We start from the raw sequence: 26,095 nt of genomic DNA on the forward strand, positions 1-26,095 counted from the left end.
AATGTTAACCAATCAGGATGGAATATTAAATATCGGACAGATCTGTCTTGAACACATGACTATAGACATATTGTGTAACGATTTGAGGGATTTTTGGACAGAATCTGGAGGAAGTAATATAAAAAAATGTGTTTTTCAAAAGTCGGCCTCCTGGTGGCACTATAACAGGCCGTTCTGGAAAATTTGGGGGCAGAGGTTCATGTTGGCATCCAGGGAGTGTGTGTGCAAAGTTTGGCATAGACCGGTTAACAGTGCCGGAGATTAGCTGGTAACGGACGGACGGACACACACACGGACGGAGTGCAAAACATACTCTCTCCCCATGCCTTCGGCCTGGTGGATATAATAATGGGCCTTAATATGAAAAGGGTTGAAAACCACTGGTTTAGACTTTAGACTCTAAAGTTTAGAGGGTAAAGGAGGACTCTATGTTGAAGGCCATGTGTGGCCGAAACGTCACCCGTTTGTACCATGTGCACATTTCTGTGTTTTAAAGTAAAAGACACTTTATAGGAGCAATGTTGTTGTGCTGCGATGTGTTGTGTGAGCTTGTAGATCTGCTACCTCAATGAAGAGGTTTGGTGGACTGGTTTAGAACACACAGCTGAAAGCACGGATATGATTTTGTGCGACACGTTCAAAATGTTGGACTATACCTCCCAATTTACAATTTAGGCAGACGCTCTTAATCCAGAGCGATTTACAGTAAGCAAGAACAAAAAACATGGTAATACGTCTGTCAAATATATAAAAATAGTCATCATGAATCATACGTATGCTAAGATCCTAACAGTGGAATATCTATATAATTAAACTATGCGTATACACTATAGTGCTATATAAGGTGCTACATGAATTGAGCCTATGCATACGCCTGTATGCCGTCGAGGCTAAGGCAAGTGCTATGGGCTAAGATGGAGTCTGAAGAGGTGGGTTTTCAGACTACCTCCAAAACAGAAATGACCTCAATGAATTGCAGACAATATGGTCATCAGAGAATAATATATGTTTTATTAATAGATGGAGGGAATACAACAGACATGAGTGTTACTTGTGGGGACACCAAGACCACACAACTGTCTGAAAAAGGCACTTTATCAAAAGTAATGTCAGAGGATTTCTTTTAGTTTATGTTTGTTTTGAGACAGAGAGAGAAATGTGTCTCATGAATTACAAGAACGATAAAGACTGCTAACGTTTATAAAGACTAGGCATGCTTTGAGTTTAAGGCAGTTGTCAGTGTTGATTCCTTCCTCTAGAGGGAGCACTTGTCCTCCAGTTGAACTTAACTACTTAGCCTGCTAACAGAGATAGTAAAGACCAGCTTTAGGTCATCATGCTGGCTTGTGGTGGTGGGCATTTTTGTCAAAACGCATTTTTTGCCACGGACAATAATATTGCCAGCAACATATAAAGAGACCATAAATGACCATAACAGGTGGTGATGAGTTATGGTGGTTCTTGCAAATAAAACATTGAGAACCATGACTAGTACTAGTTGGACTCCTAATATGTCATAGTGTCTAGTAAATCAGTGTCATACATTTTCTGAAGAAAACCTGGAGACTGGCATTCAGTAATTGGGTACAAGAACAATATGGTGTGTAAAACAGAAAATGTACACTTTACCTCGGACACGGCCAAGTCTTTGCCAGGGACACATTTGTCGGGTCTTTACCCCTGGTAAAGACCCGACAGAATCAGAATCTGCTTCTGCACAACGGCAGGACAGACAGACAAACAGGAATGTGTACATTTCTCATTATCATCATAATAATAATCATGAAATAAACCCCCCACCGACATTTTAAGAAACAGCTTCTCCATGAACAACAAATGATAATCATTCTGCCTCCTGCTCGTTTAGTATAGCCTATCCATATTCTCTGAGTATATATAGTATATTCTATATGTCAGTGGTGTGGTTCCGGGGACCCCCTGCCAGGCGTTCCAGGGGGCCCCCATGCAGCATTAGTAGAACTTTATCGGATATTTGAAAATAGCAGATCTACAAGCTTACACATTTGACATGATGTGACATGTGAGCTTGTAGATCTTCAAGAAAATAATTCTTGAAAAAGTGTATGTGGGGGTCGTTGCATGAAAATGTTCGAGAACCACTGGTCTATATACTAAATGTATATACTATGTCATAATATATTCTCAGTATATGAGTATATGCTGTATTACTAAAAGATATAAGCAAACTGAATACAGTTGGACAGTCTGGAAAGCCTGGACTCTCCATTGGTTAGCAGTATCCGGCTGGATGAACCAATGGGAACAAATCTGGAGTGGGGGTCATGTAGGCCTACTGTAGAGGCCCTACATTTTTATGCAACATACATGTTTATCATATGTGACATACAGTATTATTTGAAATTGGCCGTCTGCATATATGTCGCATAAGCTATATTATGTCATATCCCATACGTGCATATCCACATATATGCACCTATTTGAATCTGAATATGGCATATAATCTGCAAATACTTGCCATATATTGGCATAATACTGTATGTTCATTAGCCTTTTCATGTCGCGCACCCCCTAGAAGGCGCTCGCACACCACAGGGGGTGCACGGCGCACGCACCACAGTTTGGGAATCCCTTATTGTAGGCAATCTATAGGCATGTGTCTGGCAGGCTGAATGAACCAATGGGAACAAAGGGGGCAGGATCAAACAGGCATGTGTCTCTCAGAGTATTCGTCGTGCCCGTCGTCCTCGTCCAGTTTGGGTTCTGCGTCATCCGCATCCAACTGTAACACACACACACACACACACACACACACACACACACACACACACACACACACACACACACACACACACACATTTTGTGAATGAATGCGATGCACTCACAACTACTTTGTTTCACTGAGGAAAACAAAATAAAAACAAAGCTATATGATATGACAACTAAAACTATTAAGACTAAATATATTAACAATTTTTGTTGTCGACAAATAAAAACTAGACTAAAATGTTAGGGAGGGACTGGAGAAGAGATCCAGTAGAACTAAAAGACGAGTCATTTTATGTTTAGTTGCGATGTTCTAAAAATAGCCGATCTACAAGCTCACCACGCATCGTAGCGTGTTGTGATCTTGTAGATCGATTATTTCCAGCGTTCAGAAATAGCTCACTGAGCACACTGTGCAATGCAAACTAATAGGCTAGTGCACTCAGGTGCGATATTTCCGTTTTGGCGCCATCACGGCCAGCCAAAACGCAGCCAAAACACTAAAACATTTCAAATGACTAAAACTAAATGGAATTTCATTCAAAAGACCATGACTAAAACTAAATCAAATGTTGATGTCAAAATCAACACCAGTGTGTGTACATACCAAGCCCCCAGAGCGGCAGGGAAACGTTGAAGCCCTACTGGCCAAAGCTGGCACTGCAGGTGGGCGGTTTTGCTCGTGCATGTAGCACGAGCTAAAGACCGCACAGCTGGGGTTTAACACAGAGTGCTTGTTCATGAATTGATTCAGGCGCATTCAGGCGAGTTAGTACTGTACTTCCGCATTTTGGACACCAAATGTTGGTGTCGGAAGAAAATACGGAAGTAGAGCATTCTTCCGGATCCTTGACACGCCACTGAGCAACTTCCATTGAAATGAATAGTGGGGGCAGGGCTGTCCGCCCATTAGTTTATAGTACATACACACTGCATCTCAGTCCTGGTGAAGACGCGGGGTAGGATGAGCATCTTGACGGGGATGGTGAGCAGCAGGATGAAGGGGAAGGCCAGAGCGGCAGAGCTGGACATGACCGCCCACAGCACCCCCAGGCACACCATCTGGATGATGGTCCACAGGTGCATCCTCAGGGTCCTCACCTAAACACACACACACACACACACACACACACACACACACACACACACACACACACACACACACACACACACACACACACACACACACACACACACACACACACACACACACACACACACACACACACACACACACACACACACACACACACACACACACACACACACACACACACACACGCTACAAGTAAGTAGCCTAATATAGATGAGATCGGAGTAGTATTTGGGGGATGTTTTACCTTGCGTATAGGTATAGGTGAGATCAGGGTGGTATTTAGGTGTATTTTACCTTGCATATATAGGTGAGATCAGGGTGGTATTTGGTAGGGATGTCCCGACTTTTTTCGTTCCCGATCCGATTCCGATACCACAATATCTGTGTTAGCTGATACCGATACAGAATACCGATACCTGTGTTGTGATCTCGTGTTGTGTTTATAGCTATCTAGCTATGTAAATGTTGTGTTTATACTGTGTTTTATAACTCCACATGCCCCAACACTTTATTTACCTGCCATAGTGTCAACTGTCAACCCCTTACCCCTGTGTCGGATTGGAAGTTAGACTGGCATATTCGCCAATACCGATATGACCCGATATGACAAATAAGGGCCGATACCGATACTTTTCCGATATGGCGATACAGTATTGGGACATCTCTAGTATTTGGGGGTATTTTACCTTGCGTATGTAGGTGAGATCGGGGTGGTATTTGGGGGGCATCAGCAGCAGCAGCAGTCTGTCAGTCAGTTGGATTCCGTTTAGAGACATGACCCCCATGTAGAGAAAGATGCCAAACAGCACGGCCAGAGGAATCTGACGCAACAGGTCACCCACCACTATAGACAGACCTACACAATAATAACAATGATTATGACCACTATAGACAGACCTACACAAGAATAACAATGATTATGACCACTATAGACAGACCTACACAAGAATAACAATGATTATGACCACTATAGACAGACCTACACAAGAATAACAATGATTATGACCACTATAGACAGACCTACACAAGAATAACAGTGATTATGACCACTATACAGACCTACACAATAATAACAATGATTATGACCACTATAGACAGACCTACACAAGAATAACTTGGACTTGACGTGAAAATGGGCGCAGTATACGCTCAAAGTCACGGTAAAAAGATAATGATGAATGAACGGGGTAATGGTCCGAAATATCGGTACACTCAAACAGTAAATTGCTTGATGAATCGTGCCCAAGGTATATTAAGTCATAGTTTTAGTCACCATAGCTTAGTTTTTATTTTGTTTTCGTCAGTGATAAAAAAGTCAACCGACCATGGTTTTAAATCAACAAAATTAACATTAGCTCCATTAAACGGTGCAGTACAATAAAGTGCATTACCGACTAGCAGAGCCACCAGGAAGTTGGTGACCCTCTGTTCCTTCACTTCCTGGATGCGCGGCTTGTCGCCCTTGGTCATGACCGTCAGAGCGTTGGTGTGCGTGACGGAGCGCACAGTGGCCGCCGACAGCCATGGCAACCCGAACAGCGCAGAGACCCCGCCCACTATCACGATGATCAACAAGTCCAGATGGAAGCCCGTCCCCTTCACCAGCATCCGCTCACTCTTACTACAGATCAGCCTGCAGACAGACAGACAGACAGACAGACAGACAGACAGACAGACAGACAGACAGACAGACAGACAGACAGACAGACATGGATACATTCTTTGAGACACTGGGGCAAGATAGGGGGCTTTCTTAGTCTAGGTTATGTTGGGATTAGGATTAGACATTGAGGTTAGGTTTAGGGGTTAGGATTTATTTAGAGGTTAGGTTTAGGATTTATGATTAGTTATACCTGATTCACACTGCCTACCAGTGTCGCACACCAAACCCACATTTTGAGTTAGCATACCAGCGCGTACATAATGTGTGTGCGTGTACTATGTGTGTACTATGTGTGTGTGTGTGTGTGTGTGTGTGTGTGTGTGTGTGTGTGTGTGTGTGTGTGTGTGTGTGTGTGTGTGTGTGTGCCTGCATGTTGGGTGTGCGTGCGTGTGTGCGTCATACGCTGTAATCTGCGACTCCATGAAGAGCAGGATGAAGACCAGAATGGCGGGCAGGACGCTGGCAGCCATCATCCACACAGGAAACTGTCCGTCCGCCCCCAGCAGAGAAATCACCCAGCCACGCTTGTCTGGGCTGGACACCGAGAAGCCACTGGGCACGTCCAGTTTCTGCACACACACACACACAATTATTATTTTAGTATTTTAGTGTTTTATTTTCGTGATGCTTTGGGGGCCTTTTCTGCCTTTATTGGATAGTATAGTACAGTGGAGTCTGGACAGGAGTTAGTATAGTACAGTGATAGTATAGTACAGTGGAGCCACACTCTGGAGGAATGTCGCGCGCAGCAAAGGTCTGTTGGAAATTTAACCCATTGTATCAGAGCATTATGGTATTGAGAGTAAAAAAAATCACACCTGTGTGAAATGAGGGGCACTCTTGTCATCGTACATCAATTTATGTTAGTGGACATTTGACATTGCTACATAAGGTACATAAGGTGGTCCCATATTGGCCAAGCGCTCCCACCCACAGGTGATTTGTTTGCCGATTTGCTCGTTTACATATGACGTAAGTTTTCCCTTCAATGTCAATGGCGTTTAATGTTTTGATGTTTAATTTACGTCATATTCAGTGGAATTATCAGCTCTTATCATCATACATCATCATGATTCATCTCATCCTGGCAATCAGAATGCCTGTTGCCTGTGATTGGTTGGCTGATTTGCTCGTTTACATAAGACGTACATTTTCCCTTCAATGTCAATGGCGTTTAATGTTTTGATGTTTAATTTACGTCATATTTAGCGGAATTCTGACATAATTTCTCCATTCATTGTCAATGGCAAATAGATTGTATTGTCCTCTTCTTACACGGCGATCTGTACATCTTAGACCTGAATCCTAGTCTGAAGACGTTAGGCAAGCTAGTAGTTATTCAGCACGATCTGGAGCAGTCTGCTCTCCTGCACGACATCAGGTGAGACTTCCAATTCAGGCTTTTCCCCTTGGGCTCGACCTTCTTCCAACGGAAGGTCTCTGGGTTGAACTTCCACAGATTGTTGAAGTTCTGGTTCAAGTTGATGCCGCCAAATATGTACAGCTCTCCATTGTAGGCAAAGGCTGAATGACGCCATGCAGCGTCCCTCTGGAAGAAGCTGTGCAGGAGGCGTGCTCAGCCAGGAGTTGGTCTCCGTGTCAAAGCCCCCAAAACACAAACTCTAAATTATTCAGAATAATAATGTAATAACTCTCCCCAAAACCTGTTGTTTTGAGTATTCTGTATGTGGGCTGGTGAGGCTGTCCCTAGGGACCAGTGGCTCTCAAAATGGCGTCCGGCGACCCTCATGGTTCCTTGAGGGAGTTCCAAATGACAGCCCTCTAGTCTCACCTAAGTGCAGAGCACTGTGGTGAAGAGCTCTATTCACACCACAGCGAATGGTAAATGGTAAATGGTGCATTTACAGTATATAGCGCTTTGTAAGCGATTGTGTATATTACATTGACCCCATTCATACACCGATGGCGGAGGAAACCATGCAAGGCACCAACCTGCTCATCGGGAGCAATTAGGCCTAGGGGTTCAGCGTCTTTCTCAAGGACACTTTGACACTAACTCTGGGGGAGACCGGGATCGAACTGGACACCTCACGGTTCCCATCCGGCTGAGCCACTGCCACCCCATGAGCCGCAAATAACTCTATTCTCACCTGAGTTTCAGTGTCTTTGATGCTGCTGTCGATCAACACCATAATGAGAATAGAGATAGGAACCCCGAAATCTCCGATAATCCTACGGAGCTGTAACACGCATGCGTGCACACGCACACGCACACGCACACGCACACGCACACGCACACGCACACGCACACGCACACGCACACGCACACGCACACGCACACGCACACACACACACACACACACACACACACACACACACACACACACACTAGGGCATTAACATTAAATTTGATTTTTCGACTAGCAAAACGGTAAAAATATCATATTTTACCGCCGACTAATCGACTATAAACCTTTGATGGTTGATGCCTTAACATACACACACTTTATTTGGACTTTAAGTTAAAGACATAAATCATGTCAAAATACAAATCAGAGTCAAGAAAATTCAGTAAATGGTAAATAAAATGGTAAATGGTGCATTTATATAGAGCCTTTATCAAAGGCGCTTCCATGCAAGGCACCAACCAGCACATCAGGAGCAATTAGGGGGTTGTCTTGCTCAAGGACACTTCGACACCAACTCTGGGGGAGCGCGGTTTTGAACTGGCAACCTTGCGGTTACCATCCAGCCACTCTACCCCTGAGCCACCGCCGCCTGTGTGTGTGTGTGTGTGTGTGTGTGTGTGTGTGTGTGTGCTCGTGCGTGCGTGCATGCATGCGTGCGTAAAACCATATGGATCAACAACCATAATTTTGAAACTCTGTCCGGCATAGAGGAAGAATTCTTTTTTTAAAGAACAGAAAATTGATTAAAAATCTAAATCTCGTTTATTTATTTTTTTATTTTTAAACCAAAGATCTGATATTATCTATACTGCCTATTGTTATATGTCTCCCACATACAGTACACACCTTTCCCGGGAAGAAGGGGCTGTTTTTGAACATGCGCAGGTAGAACGCGATGAAGTAGGTTCCGGACATGAGAACCAAGGACAGCAGAGCGATGTTGGGCTGTCCAGACACCTTCCCAGCAACCGTCCTGTCACCATCATCACCACATTATTTAATTAATTTTACTTGACAATAAATTGTCACACAAATAAATGTGATCAACGATTTAATTGTGTCAAATAAAAGTTTAACAGGGCAGCTATTAATGTTAAAAGAAAGAAATGACACATTTAATGACTGTATACTGTATGTGTTCACTGTTCAATAAAATGTAATAGAAATAGTCGATGTGCAAGCTATTTGCGCAATTTTCTGAAAATATTCTAAATTATATGAACATTATTCAACATGGAAACTCTGAGATTGTATACAAATGGGACCAAATGGACCCTTACGGATCTGTAACTCTGAGATTGTACAAATGGGACCAAATGGACCCTTACGGGTCTGTAACTCCGAGAGTACATGGGACCAAATGGACCCTTACGGGTCTGTAACTCTGAGATTGTACAAATGGGACCAAATGGACCCTTACGGGTCTGTAAGTCTGAGAGTGTACAAATGGAACCAAATGGAGCCGTACGGGTCTCGGTCTGTAACTCTAGTGAAAACATGGAACCAAACACACTCTTTGAGTTATTATGGGGGTCCTTGAAATTAATAAAGATTTGAGAAGCAATGATGTAAAACAAACATAATTGCCATTAAAGCGATTATGTAATAAGTACTCACATTGTTTACTCAAGTAAAAGTATATCAATACTACAGTAAGTAAAACTCCATAATTAAAAATGTACTTGAGTAAAAATACAAAGGTACTTGTACTTAAAGTACAAAAAGTAGAAAGTATACTCATTATGCAGAATGTCCCATTTCACAAGTTTTCAAATGTGTACAAATATTTTGAAAATAGCAGATCTGCAAGCTCACAATGTGTCGCAATTTGATGCATTGTGAGCATGTAGATACTGTAGGGCCGGAAGTGTTTATTGTATGTTTTGTAATAATAATCAAAATCGACAAAGCAACTAATAAATAGTAACTAAAGTTTTCAGGTAATTGTAGTGGAGTAAAAGTATTTTTTTCCCCTTTGAGATGTAGTGGAGTAGAAGTAAAAGTAGCCTATAGAAAATTGGAAATAGTAAAAGGTACCTCAAAACTTAAGTACAGTACTTAAGTACAGTAAATATGTACATGTTTTCTTCACACCACTGACTGTGACAGACCTACCCGGGAACACTGGTGTTACTGGAGTTCCACCCCGTCCATGACACGCTGTCGTTCCCGGGGTAACCGTCGCCCGGGTAACAGCTCTGCAGAGGATTCTCCTGGAATATCTGAAGAGGCATTTAAGGCATTCGATTTAATATTAGACGCAAGTGATTTTCTTTTGATTAAAATAAGTCTTAAATAACTCTAAGGCCTCACTCACACCTAAGACACACTTGTGTCCTGTGTCTTCTGTGTGTCAATGCATTTCCAATGGGAGTCACATGGTTTCATGACACAACCTTGTTGCATGGCTGTCTTCTGCCCTCCCACATGCAACAAGTTTGTGTCTTCAAACCATGTGACTCCCATTGGAAATGCATTGAGTCGGCCATGACACACAGAAGACACAGGACACAAGTGTGTCTTGCATGCGTGTGTCTAGGGCCTGACTCACACCTTCGCAAAAGATTGATGCATGCTTGTTGTATGAGATGTATAACTGATGCAAGCTCACAATGCATTTCCAATGGGAGTCACATGGTTTGACACAACATTTGTGTTGTATGAGGGGGAGGGGGGCAGTCGAAACACAGCCGAAAGCCGTACAACACAAATGTTGTGTCAAACCATGTGACTTCCATTGGAAATGCATTGGGGCAAGATGTATCACACCCTTTGTATACATCTAGCATGCATCAATGTTGTATGCTAGATCGAAAGGTGTGAGTCAGGCCTAGGTGTGAGTGAAGCCTAAATATTCTGATAGATTGTTATAGAGCACTGTTTCCCAAACACTGGGTCGGGACCCATATGTGGGTTGCAGACACATTTTTATGTGTCGATCCCTTTATTAAATGTTTGTCCTGCATTATGTTTTTAATTATGACTATTTCAAAACATTAAAAAAACCCAAATATAATTATTTGTTTTCAGTAATTTCATGAAGAAATGAAAGAAAATCATAAATTAGAAAACAAACGTTTAAGTAGCCTAGCCGAACTACAAGCTCACCTTGACGAGCTTGGCGAAGGTCTCGTAGATGAAGATGAGGGAGATGAGGAAGGAGAAGATCTCCTGCGTGAAGCGCGAGACGAAGCGCACCAGGAAGCTCCCCTCCAGCGCCACGGTCGCTATGACGATGACGATCAGCCAGATGCCGATCCACGCGCGGCCCGTCAGGTAGTCCATGCCGTTGGCCTTGCAGAACTACACCAACGACAGACAAATCATAAAGAATTGCTCCATTGATTAGAAATTGATAATTCAAAATATGCTCCTCATTGACTTACATTGTACGCTGAAATGGCTCTCAAAGTCACTCTTTTAGCACATACTCTCAGAGTTGGGTTCCTTGAAAATAGAACCACCACACTGTCCTAGTGGACTCCTAATGTGCCATAGTGTCATAGTAAATCAGTCTTATACATATTCTGAAGAAAACCTGACACTGAGACTGACACTCAGTTGGGTCTTATGATCAAAATGAGAACATTATAATGTTATGTAAAAAAAGATGCCACGGACAAGGCCATGTTTTGCCACGGGGACATATTTGTCTGTGTACGGACATATTGATGACCCCTAGAAAGGGAACATTCTGCATAACGTGAAAAAAGAAAAACATGACGAAGCAGCTTTCTGCTTTATGGGCCAATGTCCTGGAACAAGCTCCCATTACATATAAGACAGGCAACGACCATAGATAGCTTAGAGGTTTGGTAGAGGTTTGGGTTGTGTAGTTGCCATGATGTAACTCCAAATGTGGACAAGAATTCAAAAATAATTGCTCCATTAATTAGAAATTAATCATTCAAAATGCTCCTCATTGACTTACATTGTACTGTAATGGCTCTCAAAGTCACTCTTTTAGCACATACATGAACACAAAGTTGATTAAGACAATATAGAGCATCACCAAACCCAGTAGCCTACTGTACCTTTTGTACATGTAGGTATTGGTACTCTATTTTTTTCCTTCTATTGTTAATCTCTTGTAAAGCACTTCAGGCTGCATTTGATGTCATGAAAGGTGCTATACAAATAAAGTATATATTATTATTATTATTATTAATGTAATATAATAAAGTAATGCAATCTTACAGAGTAATAAGCCTCTTCAAACACCAGTAGCGGACCAGAGAATCCTACAATAAGCAAAGGCTGAGCTCCAAACACTGAAAACACCAGGCCTTGGATGGACGTGGCAACAATCAGCTCCGACACGCCAATCAATCCGTCTGTCTTCTCTCCTATGTTGGACAAAACACCAGGTATGATATGTCAATATAAAGTAAGTAATGTATCAGATTACATGTGATATGATTTCTATCTCTGACCTGGAACTCAGTATGGCTACACTGTGTCTTAACCCTATAGAACAGTGGTTTTCAACCAGTGGTATTGAGAGGGTTCCAGGAGAAGATGGAGAAGAGTTCAATTATTTTAAACATCTGCATTACTTAATTAAAACGTTTATACAATTAGAGAATATAGAAGAATTTAAACTTTGATCAACGTTATTTATCTACCATATCAATACAGCATTGATGGAATTGTGGAGATACTCTTATCCAATAATAACAATATATATAATAACAATATCCAACAATAACAAAATATGCTTGTTATATTTTTGTAAAAAAACAAACAAAAAAAATGTTATGGAATATAATATATTGGGTAAAATATACCTGCAATTGGGGTTGGTGTGACAAAATTAAGTGTTAGTGTACTAGGGTGAATTTGACTCTGAGGGCCCTATTTTGCGCTAGCCTGGAAACCAGATGAATCTGCCACAGTAAAAATAAAAACCCTGCATGGGGAGATTGGTCTGGCTCTCCCTGAATTACATTTCTCTCACCCCAGAGTTGTGACCAATCAAGGCCCACTATTCAAAATTAGACTTTTTTGCTGTGACGTTGGAATGTGTTTGTAACCGCCATTTGGAAATCAATCTTCCACACCAAAGTTCCAGACTAATATTTACACAGTGATATTAGTCTGCACATGCCAGGCTAATTTTGCATGGCATCTTATGTCGTATGACTAAGGGCTTTTACTTATTATTTAAAATAATAATAATAGTAGCCTAATTGAATAGTGAAAATAGCGGCACGTTGTAAGCTTATAGTAAAATGTTTATCAAAATTATACAAAAAAAATGTCAATTAGTCATAATGCCAAATTCTGGAACCATATGGACCAGAAAAGGTCTTGAAAGAAAAAGATATATTTAAGTGTGACTTTACATAGAATAGAATAGAATAGAATAGAATAGAATAGAATAGTGGTTCCCAAACTTTTTAGCACGAGGCCCAAAAGGGAAACTACTGAAAATAACAGATCTATATAAGCTCACAGCGTGTCACTTTGCACAGCATTGTGAGCTTGTAGATCGGCTATTTTCACTGCTTCTTGATTTTATTTATTTTTATAAATGTTTTAACGCCAACGAACATCAGCTCAGCTGGACACACACGCGCACACGCACGCGCACACGCGCACGTACACACAAACACACACACACACACACACACACACACACACACACACACACACACACACACACACACACACACACACACACACACACACACACACACATTTTCTTTTCTTTAATTGTTAAATTGTTCCAGGGGCCATAAGAAAGGTCCATATCGGCCGCATTTGGCCCGCGGGCCGCCAGTTGAATATCCCTGTAATATATAGTAATGTGTAATCCTGACCCAGTAGTCCTCCGAAGGTGATGGCTGGTGACAGAGCAGCAAAGTAGATGAAGATGACGGCTGCCAAGCACTGAGGGTTCAGAGCATCTGTGATGTCACTGAGGTACTGAGGGTACCTGTGGGGAAAATACTCAATAATGGACCCTTATAGATCTCTTTAACTCTTGAGAGCGTTACATTATTGTTAAACATCTGCATACTTAATTTGCAAGAAGTATACACATTAGATACTGTAGAATTATTGTAAATCTGATCAACATGTGCCTGTTATCTCTCTTATGGTATACATTCATAAATATAGCATGGAATTGTGGACAAAATCGTATCTCCAACAACAACAAAATATTCCAAATATTCTTAGTCTTGGGTCTCATCAAGTGTACAGAATATTATTTGTAATTCCAATGACCCCCCTTTAACTCATACTCATACTCATACTGTACATGTGGAACAAAAATGGATTTCCATCCGTTCAGATCCATTTGTACACCAAACCAAACCCAGAGAGTCCCTGGACCCCACTTTGACGACCATTGGCGTAAAGTAATAGCATGTTATGTGATTTGACATAACGCATACTGAATTATGTTATATTATTGTTACGTTATGTTATGTGATTTGACATAACGCATACTGAATTGTAAGTGAGTGTACCTGCGGACCACGTCTTTCACCAGACCTCCGAACACACGCCCAGACCTCTGCAGGGGGTCTTCACCACCACCGCTGGGGGGCTTGGACGCAACAAACAGCTCTGGAAGTGGAAGAACATGCACGGCAGAGGGAGATAGGCATGGGATACCTCATCAGGGTCTGTTTCTCAACAATGACCGACCGTTAATTATCCCATTTAGTATGCGGCTATGTCATAAAGAAATTAATACATTGACACAAAATGTAACAACAAGGGAACCGATGGAGTGTGCAGTCCAAGTAGGGAATGAGACTTTGCACCAGGTGAAGGAGTTTAGGTATCACAGGGTCTTGTTCACGACTCATCCTATAGACATCCTATATAAGACAAATATATTCTAAAATTCCCTTTGCTTTATGCAAAACTAATTCCATTAGATTATGCCAGGTGATCGAATCAATATTCTGTTACTGCATTGTCTATTTTGCAACTCAAATGTCTTCAAAAACATTCAATTTTGTGTACTGTTAGCAAAAACCACGCACCACGGATTGATTGATTGATTGATTGATTGATCTGTTCTTATCCAGATATAACAGACAGAATGCCATGATTGACCAATCAAAATCAAACAATGTTTTTGGATAGTTCTTTGTTTACCAGGTACCTTATAGTTTCAATGTACTGATTGCAATTGTAATTTAAGATAGCATGTTGTTTAAATATATGCTAGGTTTGTGGTTTACCTGGTACTTAGTCTCTTGAGCCACTACGCTGTCTCTGCATTCTATGTGTGCTTATTACTAAGTCGCTCTAAATAGGAGCGTCTGCTAAATGCCTAGATTGTCATTGTAATTCAACCAAGCTGTGTAATAGGTTGTTAGTAGTCATGTGATCAGGAAGAACCTTCATCCAGGAAGCTCTTGGACTCCCGGGGCGTCTCTTTGCCGTTGCGCTCGTCTCTCCTCAGTGGAGACATACAGGCTCCGCCCACCTCGGAGGGAGGAAGCACCAAGCTGGCATCAAGGAAACGGTTGACGGCAGTCAGGAGGTCCTGGCGCTGGTCAGCCAGGTACGCTGCCGCGTGGAAGTTCTGCAGCACGGACGGACAGAGGGACAGTGATGCCACTATGCAGGACAGATGGACAGTGTTGGGACTAAAGCCTTACAAAGGAACACGTTACTTTAACACGTTACTGTAACGCAACTACTTGTGTGGTAACTAATAACGTACGTAGTTACCTTTTACCATTCAGTAACGGCATTATAGTTACCCCCTCCGGAGTTATCTAACCCAGAGTTTATAAAAAGCTTCAAGTCCTTGCTACTTCCGTGTTGCATAAGCAGTGGCATCACTGTTGAGTCCTTGGCATCTTTTCACGTGCGTTCATGATCTGATGTGTCACAACAAGCTGTCTTATTTTGTCACGTTCGCGACTTCGCACTAATGAAACACACAAACAGGATTATTTTTCTCATGTCAACATTCAAGTACAACTATCAGAAGATGTAACCCAGGTAAAGTAATGCGTCACGTTGCAAGTTTAACTAAAGTCTCCCACTTGTTTAAAGTAATTTCTGATACTGAAAATAGCCGATCTACAAGGCATAGATATAATGCCATTTAGGTCAATTATATAATATTATTATGTAGTGATATATAACAATATATAAAGAGCAGCCAATCACTGACGGTCTGCTAGTGAACTTTTGCATGTGTCTCGTCTTGATCCTCCCCTCCCCGGTAGAACACAGCGCTTTCTGCACTGTTATTGGTTAGAGAAATACAAGGTTCACTCCCACTTCTAGACCAGATTTCCAAAACACCTGCGGTACCCGAGGCTACTACACCAGCGATTCCCAGTAAAGTATACAGTACTTTGTTAGTTCCACTGATCCAAGCCGGCCCGGAATACAATCACTCACCAGTTGCAGTGATTAGTATTTAGACACTACTTCACTAACTAGTGATTTCTTTCCCCACCTGGTCTTTACGCTATAACTTAACACACTATTTGCAGTGATTTCCTCATATTATCTTTAGACACAAGCGGTCCTTGCAGTGTGTTTTTTGGGGGGGAAATTGCAGAGTCTGCAAGTCTGTTAGGACCTTAACTTCACTAACTAGTTACAGTGATGTACTCATCTTGTCTCTACCGTAACTTCACTCAATATTTGCAGTGACCTGCTGACCTGGTATTTAGACTATAACTTCACTCACTAGTTTCAGTGATCTACTCATCTTGTCTTTAGATACTGACTTCACTCACTAGTTTCAGTCATGGATATAAGAAACCTCGCCGCTGCAGTTCATTGGAGCGACATGTAATCTTATGGAAGCCGCCGTATTGAACTCCAATATGGCGGAGGCACGGCACAGTGCCACTCAAAGTGACTACTGGCCAATTGCAGTGTGTCTTTTCCGGGACTTTTCAGAATTGAGGGTGCGTTCGAATACACAAACGACCAGAAGGCGCTCAGTATAGAGCACACCCTAGATTCTGAACGAAGTCCCGGAAAAGCCGGGCTGTAATTTGCCAGTAGTCACTTTGAGTGGCAGTGTGCTGTGCCTCTGCCATATTGGAAACAAAAATGGCAGCCGCCATACAATCCACATGCCGTAGACTCGTAGAGCATGTGTATTGTAATCTACTCATCTTAATTGTCTTTAGACTATAACTTGACTCATTAGTTTCAGTAGTGATCTAGTCACCTTGTCTGACATGAGAGTGGAGATGGTTCGTCCAACCTCATGGAAGTCCGTGTTGGAGGTGGGCGGGCCCAGCAGCAGGAAGATGAAACGCACAGGAACAGGAAGCTCCAGAACCGAGTCCAGAACAACAGCTTCCTGAAGCCGAACGAACGCCATTGACGGCTGCTCCAAGAAGCCAACGCTGCCTTCACATGAAACATGCAGGGGTGAAAAAAGTTGTCAATTATTTTACTTAAGTAGAAGTATCAATACTGCAATGGAGAACTACTCCGTTAAAAGTCGTGAAATTACCAAAAGTAAAAGTACTCATTATAGGCAGAATGTCCCATTTCAAGGATTCAAACATATTAAAAAATATATTTTGAAAATAGCAGATGCGACGCATTGTGAGCTTGTAGATCAGCTATTTTCAAATGTACGTACAGTATATAGGGCTGAAGTGGTTAATGTAGGCCTATGTTTTGTAATAATAAGTAAAGTAACTAGTAACGCACAGTGCACACACATTAATGTATTGTTAATATTGTTATGATGTTAATATAAACGGAAATATGTACTGGAGTCTGTTATGATGTTATGAACTGGATTAATGGACTCTGCTTTGCCTATAGTCACTGTTGGTTGATCCAATATAGTTAGTCAAGCTCTTCAAAATACTTTCAGTTTTACTTTCAAAAGATTTGTAAAAATGTGGAATATATGTATGTAATAAATATATGATAAATTAGGACACTAATAAAATAAAATAAACATAAAACGTTGAAATAGGGAGCTATGAGGTTTCCAGCCGACATCAACGATATGCACTGGAGACATGCTTTGTTGATGTGAACCACTTAAACCCTGATGATGATGATGATGATGAAGGCGTGCATACCCACTAGAACAACGGTGGCTTCTGCGTCGTGTGGAATCTGCAGCTCCTGTTTGGATCTGGAATGATGAAGACCTGCTGGCGCCTTCTGCACGCACGCACACACACACACACACACACACACACACACACACACACACACACACACACACACACACACACACACACACACACACACACACACACACACACACACACACACACACACACACACACACACACACACACACACACACACACACACACACACACACACACAATGTTAAAACCCTGTGCGTAGCACTATTGTGTTCAAATACCATGTTGAAACATGTACAATAATGAAAATGACGCCTTGTCAGATAGATGTTGTTGATGAGGACAGTAGAAAAGTGAGATGATAGCTACATTCCACCACAGTGTGCACATGCAGGAAATCCTTACCAAGGTGTTGAAGTATAGCCTACTTAAGGATATCGTAAGGATGCCGTTTGATAGCTTGGGTACATAATTATGTAAATTAACAGTCTTTATATCTGGAAGTTTCTGTAATAAGGTCCAATAAATCTGTTTTGTGTTCACGAAGTCTCACTAATGTCCACTAACTATTACTTTTAGAAGTCTCTGTAAAAGACAAGTCATTTGGTTGCACTAAAGTGTTGCGTTCTGAAAATAGCAGATCTACGAACTCATGTACTGAGACTGAAACATAATGTTGAGATTTCCAAGCATGTGCATACTGTATTATTTATGGACACGTATGTCTTGTTAAATGTGAACACAATATTGTGTGTGTGTGTGTGTGTGTGTGTGTGTGTGTGTGTGTGTGTGTGTGTACGTGCGTGCATGTGTGCGTGCATGTGTGCATGCGGAGATGTCTCACCACCTCACATGGTGACGTGTCTATCCCGTTGGTCCCTCCCCCATTCCTGAGTGATGCATGTGATTGGCCGGTTGTATGGTTGTTGTGGTGGGGGGCGAGCATCAGAGAGGATGCTGGGATATGTATGCTGAAATAGGAATGTTTAGAGGAGAGGAGAGGAGAGGAGAGGAGAGGAGAGGAGAGGAGAGGAGAGGAGAGGAGAGGAGAGGAGAGGAGAGGAGAGGAGAGGAGAGGAGAGGAGAGGAGAGGAGAGGAGAGGAGAGGAGAGGAGAGGAGAGGAGAATTATAAAGAATAAACGTCCATGTATTTATCTCTTTTTATCAAGAATGGGTGAGAGACTGACATTAGGACAGGTGAGAGGGAGACAGTGTAGGAGAGACAGTCACAGGCAGTAGAGCATGTGAGAGACATACAGACCTTTGTCTCAGCAGCAGACATATCAGGAAAGAAAGACAGACAGACAGACAGACAGACAGACAGACAGACAGACAGGTACCTGTCTGTGTGCTTCAGTAACAGTGTGGTCAGTAGAAGCTGTGAGTCTTCAGGTGTGATGTGACCTGAGGTCAGCATGTGCTCCACCACCTGCTGAGCAATGCCCGCCAGAGACCTCTGCTGGACATCAAACAGAACTGCACCTACACACATACAATGTAGGCATTTAGAAGACTTATCCAGAGCGTATGTATGTCGCTCTGAGAGTGACATACATTAAGCCGGGTATAGCCTACTAAACACACATCAAATGCAGGGTGAGACAATGTAGTGCCTCAGTAAACTAGGATAATATACTATCAAAATATACTATAAAAATAATAAGCTGTAGTACCAGGGTCGGATGACCCGGATCGACCATATGGGCACATTGGGCACGTGCCCAATCAGGGGATATGGACATTTCTTGTTATTATCTAATCCGAATGTAATAAATTATGTCCAAAAAAAAAGTGTGTAAAGCAGCAACAATATGGTAGATTGACTGCTGTTCAAGGTGGGCCCACTGGGCCGTGTGAGGACAGCTGACAGCTAGAAAAGTGATTCTGGTGGAATACATGTTTACATTCTGCATGCATTGCACATCATTTTTTTCTTTTCATAAATCAGTGCTCTTGAAAACCCTTTACATCTGTGTGTTGGTTAAAAAAAATTGAACCAATGAAAAGTATTAAAAAGTGCTTCAGACTAAACCTATTAACTCCATTGGACCCTCAGTCTGCAGCTAACTCCACCAGCTCCACCTCTTGACAATATATAAATCACAATATCAACTTTGATGAGGCAGTATTGCATTGTTTAATATATATGTTTTTTTTTTCTTTTTCTGAAAAAATAACATTTTGGAGTTAGGTGGTTTCTTCCAGACAGCAGAGATATTATTGTCCTGTAATGAATGTCTCCATGGGGTGGGGATGTGTCGTGGTACCGTGTGTGATGTTGTGTAATGAATGTCTCCATGGGGTGGGGATGTGTCGTGGTACCGTGTGTGATGTTGTGTAATGAATGTCTCCATGGGGTGGGGATGTGTCGTGGTACTGTGTGTGATGTTGTGTAATGAATGTCTCCATGGGGTGGGGATGTGTCGTGGTACCGTGTGTGATGTTGTGTAATGAATGTCTCCATGGGGTGGGGATGTGTTGTGGTACTGTGTGTGATGTTGTGTAATGAATGTCTCCATGGGGTGGGGATGTGTCGTGGTACCGTGTGTGATGTTGTGTAATGAATGTCTCCATGGGGTGGGGATGTGTCGTGGTACTGTGTGTGATGTTGTGTAATGAAAGTCTCCATGGGGTGGGGATGTGTCGTGGTACCGTGTGAGATGTTGTGTAATGAATGTCTCCATGGGGTGGGGATGTGTTGTGGTACCGTGTGTGATGTTGTGTAATGAATGTCTCCATGGGGTGGGGATGTGTTGTGGTACCGTGTGTGATGTTGTGTAATGAATGTCTCCATGGGGTGGGGATGTGTCGTGGTACCGTGTGTGATGTTGTGTAATGAATGTCTCCAGGGTGGGGATGTGTCGTGGTACTGTGTGTGATGTTGTGTAATGAATGTCTCCATGGGGTGGGGATGTGTCGTGGTACCGTGTGTGATGTTGTGCCGTAGCTCCAGCAGGCTCCTGAAGGTCAACGAGGAGATGGGCGGTCTCCTCCAGGCGTTGGTATCTTCATTCTCCTCCTCCTCGTCAAACTTCATCCATCTGAAGCTTGCTCTCCACTGCGCCTCTTGGTGCTCCATCACTAGCTCCTTCAACTCTACAAGCACCTGACACGCAGGAACGCAGGCACGCAGGCACGCAGGCACACACACACACACACACACACACACACACACACACACACACACACACACACACACACACACACACACACACACACACAGCACACACAGCACACAGCAATGTCACTGCAGTACTGTTAATTTTGACAATGCACATTTAGATTTAGTTTAGTCTTTTGAATAAAGTGTCATTTAGATTTAGTCATATTTTAGTCATCTGAAAGGTTTTAGTTTAAGTTTAAGTCTAGTTTAAGTTAGACTAATCGACTAAATGTATTTTGGCGGGCCTTGATGGCGTCCTCATGACAGATTTTACGCTTGGCTGCATGCTGAAAATAGCCGATCTGTAAGCTCACAATGCAATGCGCTGTGACGTGTGTAGACCTGCTATTTTCACATAGTGAAACCAAGTATAAAATGACTTGTATTTTAGTTCTACTGAATCTCTTCTCCACCAGTCCCTCCCGGCTAGTTTTTATTTGTTGACGAAATTGTCAATATATTTTAGCCTTAGTTTTAGTCATCAGTAGCTCAGTTTTTTTTGTTTCTATTTAGTTTTCGCCAGTGAAAAAAGGTAGTCGAGGAACATTTTCTGTCATAGCTTTAATCCCAAACCACACCAATGGGTCGCCATGCAACTCCTCGCAACCAAACGGTTTGCGAGGAGTTGCATGGCGAGGCGACCCATTGGTGTGGTTTGGGCCATTGAATTGAACCAGTTGAATTACTAAATCTGTTGTTCTCAACCTGTGGGTCGTGACCCTCAGTGGTCCCCTACACCGTCCCCAGGTGACAGTGACAATTTAAGGACCTTTAAGAACTTTTTAATACCTCAAAAGATAAAGAAAGAAATTAAAAGAAAGACCATTACTGCATCAAAAGTAAACTACACTATAAAAACGGGAGAAACATTGGCCACATTGTCAATAATATTACAATTAGGGATGTCCCAATCACATTTCTTTGCTCCCGATCCGATTCCGATCATTTGATTTTGAATATCTGCTGATAGATTTCCCGAAACCCGAATATTGTTATTATAGAAATGTCCTGATCCTGATCCGATTCCGATCATTTGAAAATGATGTGATGGCACCCGATTTCCAATCACGTGATCAGATCGGGACAACCCTAATCACAATGCGTGGCGTTGCGAACTAGACTAAAATGTTAGGGAGGGACTATAGTGGAGAAGAGATCCAGTAGAAGTTATTTTATGTTTGGTTGCGCTCGGGTGTCTGATCTAAAAGCTTGTAGATCAGCTATTTTCAGCATGCAACCAAGTGTAAAATCGGCCATTACGAAGCCATCAAGGCCTGCCATCCATCCATCCATCTTCAACCGCTTATCCGTAGTCGGGTCGCGGGGGCAATAGCTCCACCAGAGAGCTCCAGACTTCCCTCTCCAGAGCAACATTAGTGACTTCCTCCTGGGGGATCCCGAGATGTTCCAAGGCCAGTGAGTCGATGTAATCCCTGCGCCTTGGTCCTCCCTAGGGAGACGCTCGAGAGGCATCCTAACCAGATGCCCGAACCACCTAAGCTGGCTCCTTTCCAGGTGAAGGAGCAGCGGCTCTACTCCGCGTCTCTCCCGCGTGACTGAACTTCTCACCCTATCTCTAAGATGCCAGCCACCCGTCAGAAAAAACTCATTTCGGCCGCTTGTATTCGCAACCTTATTATTTCGGTCATGACCCACACTTCATGACCATAGGTGAGAGTAGGAACGAAGATTGCTCGGTAGACAGAGAGCTTTGCCTTCTGGCTCAACTCTCTTTTCGTTACAACAGTGCGGTACAACGACTGCAATCCCGACCCTGCCACTCCGATTCTCCGGCTGATCTCCTTCTCCGTCCTCCCCTCACTCGTGAACAAGACCCCAAGATACTTAAACTCCTTCACCTGGGGCAATTCCCTACCTGGACTGCACAATCCACCGGCCTGCCCATCAATCCACATCAAGGCCTGCCAAAATATATATATATTATTGTCAACAAAATCAACTGTACATTTAGTTGACTAAAATCTTATATTTAGTCGACTAAAACTTTTCAGATGACTAAAATGTGAAAATCAGAATTGTCTGTCAAAATCAACACTGCTACTCAGATGGTCAGACTTGTGCAGAGAGGAGGAGCAGTTAGGCGGCGGGAATCAAACCCTTCCGTTGCATAGGCCGTCCTAAAAGTTCAAACCAGATTATATTGGAAACCAGTAAACCATTCCTACCTGTCTGGTTTGGGCCAAATGGCCCCCCAGGTCCAAGACCAACATTCTAACACACACACACACACACACACACACTACGTGATTCGAACACTAAAGAAACACACATCTACACAACAACCATAACGTACTACAGACACGCACAGACAACCATTCTGACACACACAGGTACCCGACATATATATAGGCCTCTACTCTAGCTCTCTCTCTCTCCCCCCCTATCTCTCTCTCTCTCTCTCTAATCTAATTCAGAGCTGTCAGTCTCAAGACAACGGAAGAAGAGAATGTGGATCAAGTGTCTCCTCCACCCGTCCGTCCGTCCGTCCGTCCGTCAGTCCGTCCGTCCGTCGGTCTGTCTGTCTTTCTGTGTCATGCAGGTCTTTTTGTTACAGCAATTTTTTTTTAAACGCTAAGGCTCTATATTGTTATAGTAATCATTGCTAGAGCACTGTTTCCCAAACAGTGGGTCCCATTTGTGTGTTGCGGGCACATTTTTATGGGTCGTGACTTGTGAGGAAATATCTCTTAATTTTTGGGGTCCCAGATTGTAGAGTGTAGAGTGCGTTAAACATCTGCATTACTTCATTTACACTCAAATGCCGAAAAAAGAATGGGCCTTTAAAAGGTTGAAAACCACTGCTCTATAACATTTGAAGGATTAGACCTTCCTCACCCAGGAGTCAGTGGCTCAGCCCAGCCAGCTCCTTATCCAGACACATCAGTCATATCAAAACTTGACTATTGTAACTCTCTCCTTACTGGCCTACCGGCATGTGCACTTAAGCCTCCAATTGATCCAGATTCCAGAATGCCGCTGCCGCAGCACGCTTGGTCTTCAACCATCTAAAATTCTCACGTGTCTCCCGCCTTCTCCACTCTCTCCAAATTGGCTCCCAGTTGCTGCCCACACAGAGTACAAAACTCATGCTGAACTTCAAAGCAACCATAGGTATGGCACCCCCATATCTTCAAAGTCTGATCCAACCCTCAGATCAGCCAACACAGGGAGGCTGGCAGAACATTCACTAAAACAGCCGGGACAACGCTCCACACGTCTGACTCTTCTCACTTCTGGCTCCAAAACTATGGAATGAACTTCCAATTGCAATCAGAACTGCAGACTCACTCCCAATGAGGCATAGCAGTATGCATGGGTTTCTGGTTCCACTGAAACAGCTCCAAATATCTTTTCCCATAGAGATTTATAAAAAATATTGATATCAATTATTTTAAGCCTAGAATCAAGCCATCCAGGAGCCTGGTGAATCATGACCATAAAACCTTTGATTCAGTGAAAAAAATAAATAATAATAATTATACTACATTTAATACCCTTTGTTTAGCGGTTTTCTTTTTTTTCCCAGACTCAAGGGTCATGATTCATCAGGATCCTGGATGGCTTGATTCTAGGCTTAACCCATTCTGACCGGGCACCCATTTTGGTGTCGGCATCATGTTATGCTTTAGCTATTGAAAAATAGCAGATCTACAAGCTCATACGAGCTTGTAGGTCTGCTATTTTTTGAAAAATCGAAGAACGACTGACATTTTTAGAATCTGATCTCAGGTCAGAATGGGTTCGTCAGACCAGCGTGTGTCCAGTGGAAACCTCGTATGAATCTGATCTCAGGTCAGAATGGGTTAAACTAATTGATACATATTATTGTACATTTCTATGGGAAAAATGAATGGTCGATTTTTCAGTGGAACCAGAAAACCACGCCCACTGCTATATCTTCAGCCGTAGTCTGAAAACTCACCTCTTCAGACTCCATCTTGGCATCTGTGAGTCCACCTGTGAGGCCCGACGGCCTCACAGGTGTACGTTTAGATTTTTAGACATAGCACGGCCCTGTGTTGGCAGGATGTCACATCTTGTACATTAGATAATTAAAATGGCGGACCTGGTTGGGTGTGTGGTCTAAGTTGCGGATGCAGGAGGGGGCGCGCCCTACGGTCTCCTTGGTAGCGTGGGCCACCTGATCTTTGGCACTCTTCCTGACCAGGTGACGACATGCACCTGGTACATCCTCACTCCTGTGACCTGAAATAATAAAATGAATAATAATATGAATAATCATCATAATCATCTGTTTTCATTTGTTGTCCCAAAAGATACATTTTGTTGCTATACAATAAGACCCAACATAAATAAAAACAAATCAAGTGATGGCAGGTGCCGGTGATTATTTTGTGTTGGAGATTCGGAAATAGCACACTGTGCAATGCAAATAGCGCACTGTGCAATGCAAACTAATAGGCGAGTGCGCTCCAGTGTGGTATTTCCGAAAGCGCCCTATGTGTTGTGAGTTTGGAATCACTCGTCGGTACCGTAATCACTCAATGGACCTGCGTACCACCTGTTTTGAAATTGCACATAATGCAGGAGGCATTGGAAGCACTGAAAACGAGGGAGTATTTTTGAGTGGGAGCGTGATCAGGATTTTATTTTTTTACTCTGGCCCAGGATTGGGACGGGATGGGATTTTATCCCATCCCATGGGACTGACACTCCTGTGTCAGTCTGTAGTAGGCTATGGGCTGTCAATTGCAAATTGCGGCTAGTTGCCACCTTGCCATTAACTTAATGGCAAGATGGTCGCCGTCTGCATATGGTCTATGTTATTTAGATGTTGTTTAGAGTTTAGACATCTGGTAGGTGCATCATTGTTTAACTGGTATCCTAGTTTCTGGTACTACATTGTTCATTCTGCTTATGTGACAATTAGGTTTGCCAACCACCGTAAAGACAAATGAGGTATGTAGAAAATATGATACAATCTCACTGTACCTGTAGTGTATAGGCTATATGTAAAGTTTTTGTATATTATTTTAACCAGGTGAATCCATAATCTGGGGGGAAATGATCTGCATGCACGCACGCACGCATGCACGCACACTCTCTCATGGGATATCCATGGGAATTTCTCAGTAGCTAAGTGGTTATTAGAGCACTGCGTCTCAAAAGGAGAGACCACACACACACACACACACACACACACACACACACACACACACACACACACACACACA

The 26,095-nt window shown here is 42.7% G+C and overlaps 1 protein-coding gene across 3 annotated transcripts in view; it reads right to left on the minus strand.

The window, feature by feature from the left end:
- Positions 1–2,113: 2,113 nt before the first annotated feature.
- slc4a2a (solute carrier family 4 member 2a) overlaps positions 2,114–26,095 on the minus strand; it is a 38,358-nt gene continuing 14,376 nt past the window's right edge. The window contains exons 6-24 of one of the 3 annotated variants that reach the window (XM_083781020.1): positions 24,967–25,106; positions 20,642–20,822; positions 19,057–19,198; positions 18,563–18,686; positions 17,701–17,782; positions 16,824–17,008; positions 15,017–15,203; positions 14,131–14,230; positions 13,477–13,592; positions 11,852–12,000; positions 10,763–10,957; positions 9,770–9,876; positions 8,501–8,627; positions 7,616–7,705; positions 5,907–6,073; positions 5,233–5,474; positions 4,528–4,697; positions 3,673–3,846; positions 2,114–2,761 (exon numbers count right to left, since the gene is read on the minus strand). In XM_083781020.1, the coding sequence (XP_083637146.1) occupies positions 2,681–2,761; positions 3,673–3,846; positions 4,528–4,697; positions 5,233–5,474; positions 5,907–6,073; positions 7,616–7,705; positions 8,501–8,627; positions 9,770–9,876; positions 10,763–10,957; positions 11,852–12,000; positions 13,477–13,592; positions 14,131–14,230; positions 15,017–15,203; positions 16,824–17,008; positions 17,701–17,782; positions 18,563–18,686; positions 19,057–19,198; positions 20,642–20,822; positions 24,967–25,106 (2,759 nt within the window). In that variant the 3' untranslated portion in view covers positions 2,114–2,680. Of the gene's footprint in view, positions 2,762–3,672; positions 3,847–4,527; positions 4,698–5,232; positions 5,475–5,906; positions 6,074–7,615; positions 7,706–8,500; positions 8,628–9,769; positions 9,877–10,762; positions 10,958–11,851; positions 12,001–13,476; positions 13,593–14,130; positions 14,231–15,016; positions 15,204–16,823; positions 17,009–17,700; positions 17,786–18,559; positions 18,687–19,056; positions 19,199–20,641; positions 20,823–24,966; positions 25,107–26,095 lie in introns of all 3 variants that reach the window. The other 2 variants (XM_083781019.1, XM_083781018.1) reach the window with 2 other exon arrangements.

Source organism: Protomyctophum parallelum (assembly GCF_964188405.1).
Source record: "Protomyctophum parallelum genome assembly, chromosome: 14".
Taxonomy (NCBI): Eukaryota; Metazoa; Chordata; class Actinopteri; order Myctophiformes; family Myctophidae; genus Protomyctophum; species Protomyctophum parallelum.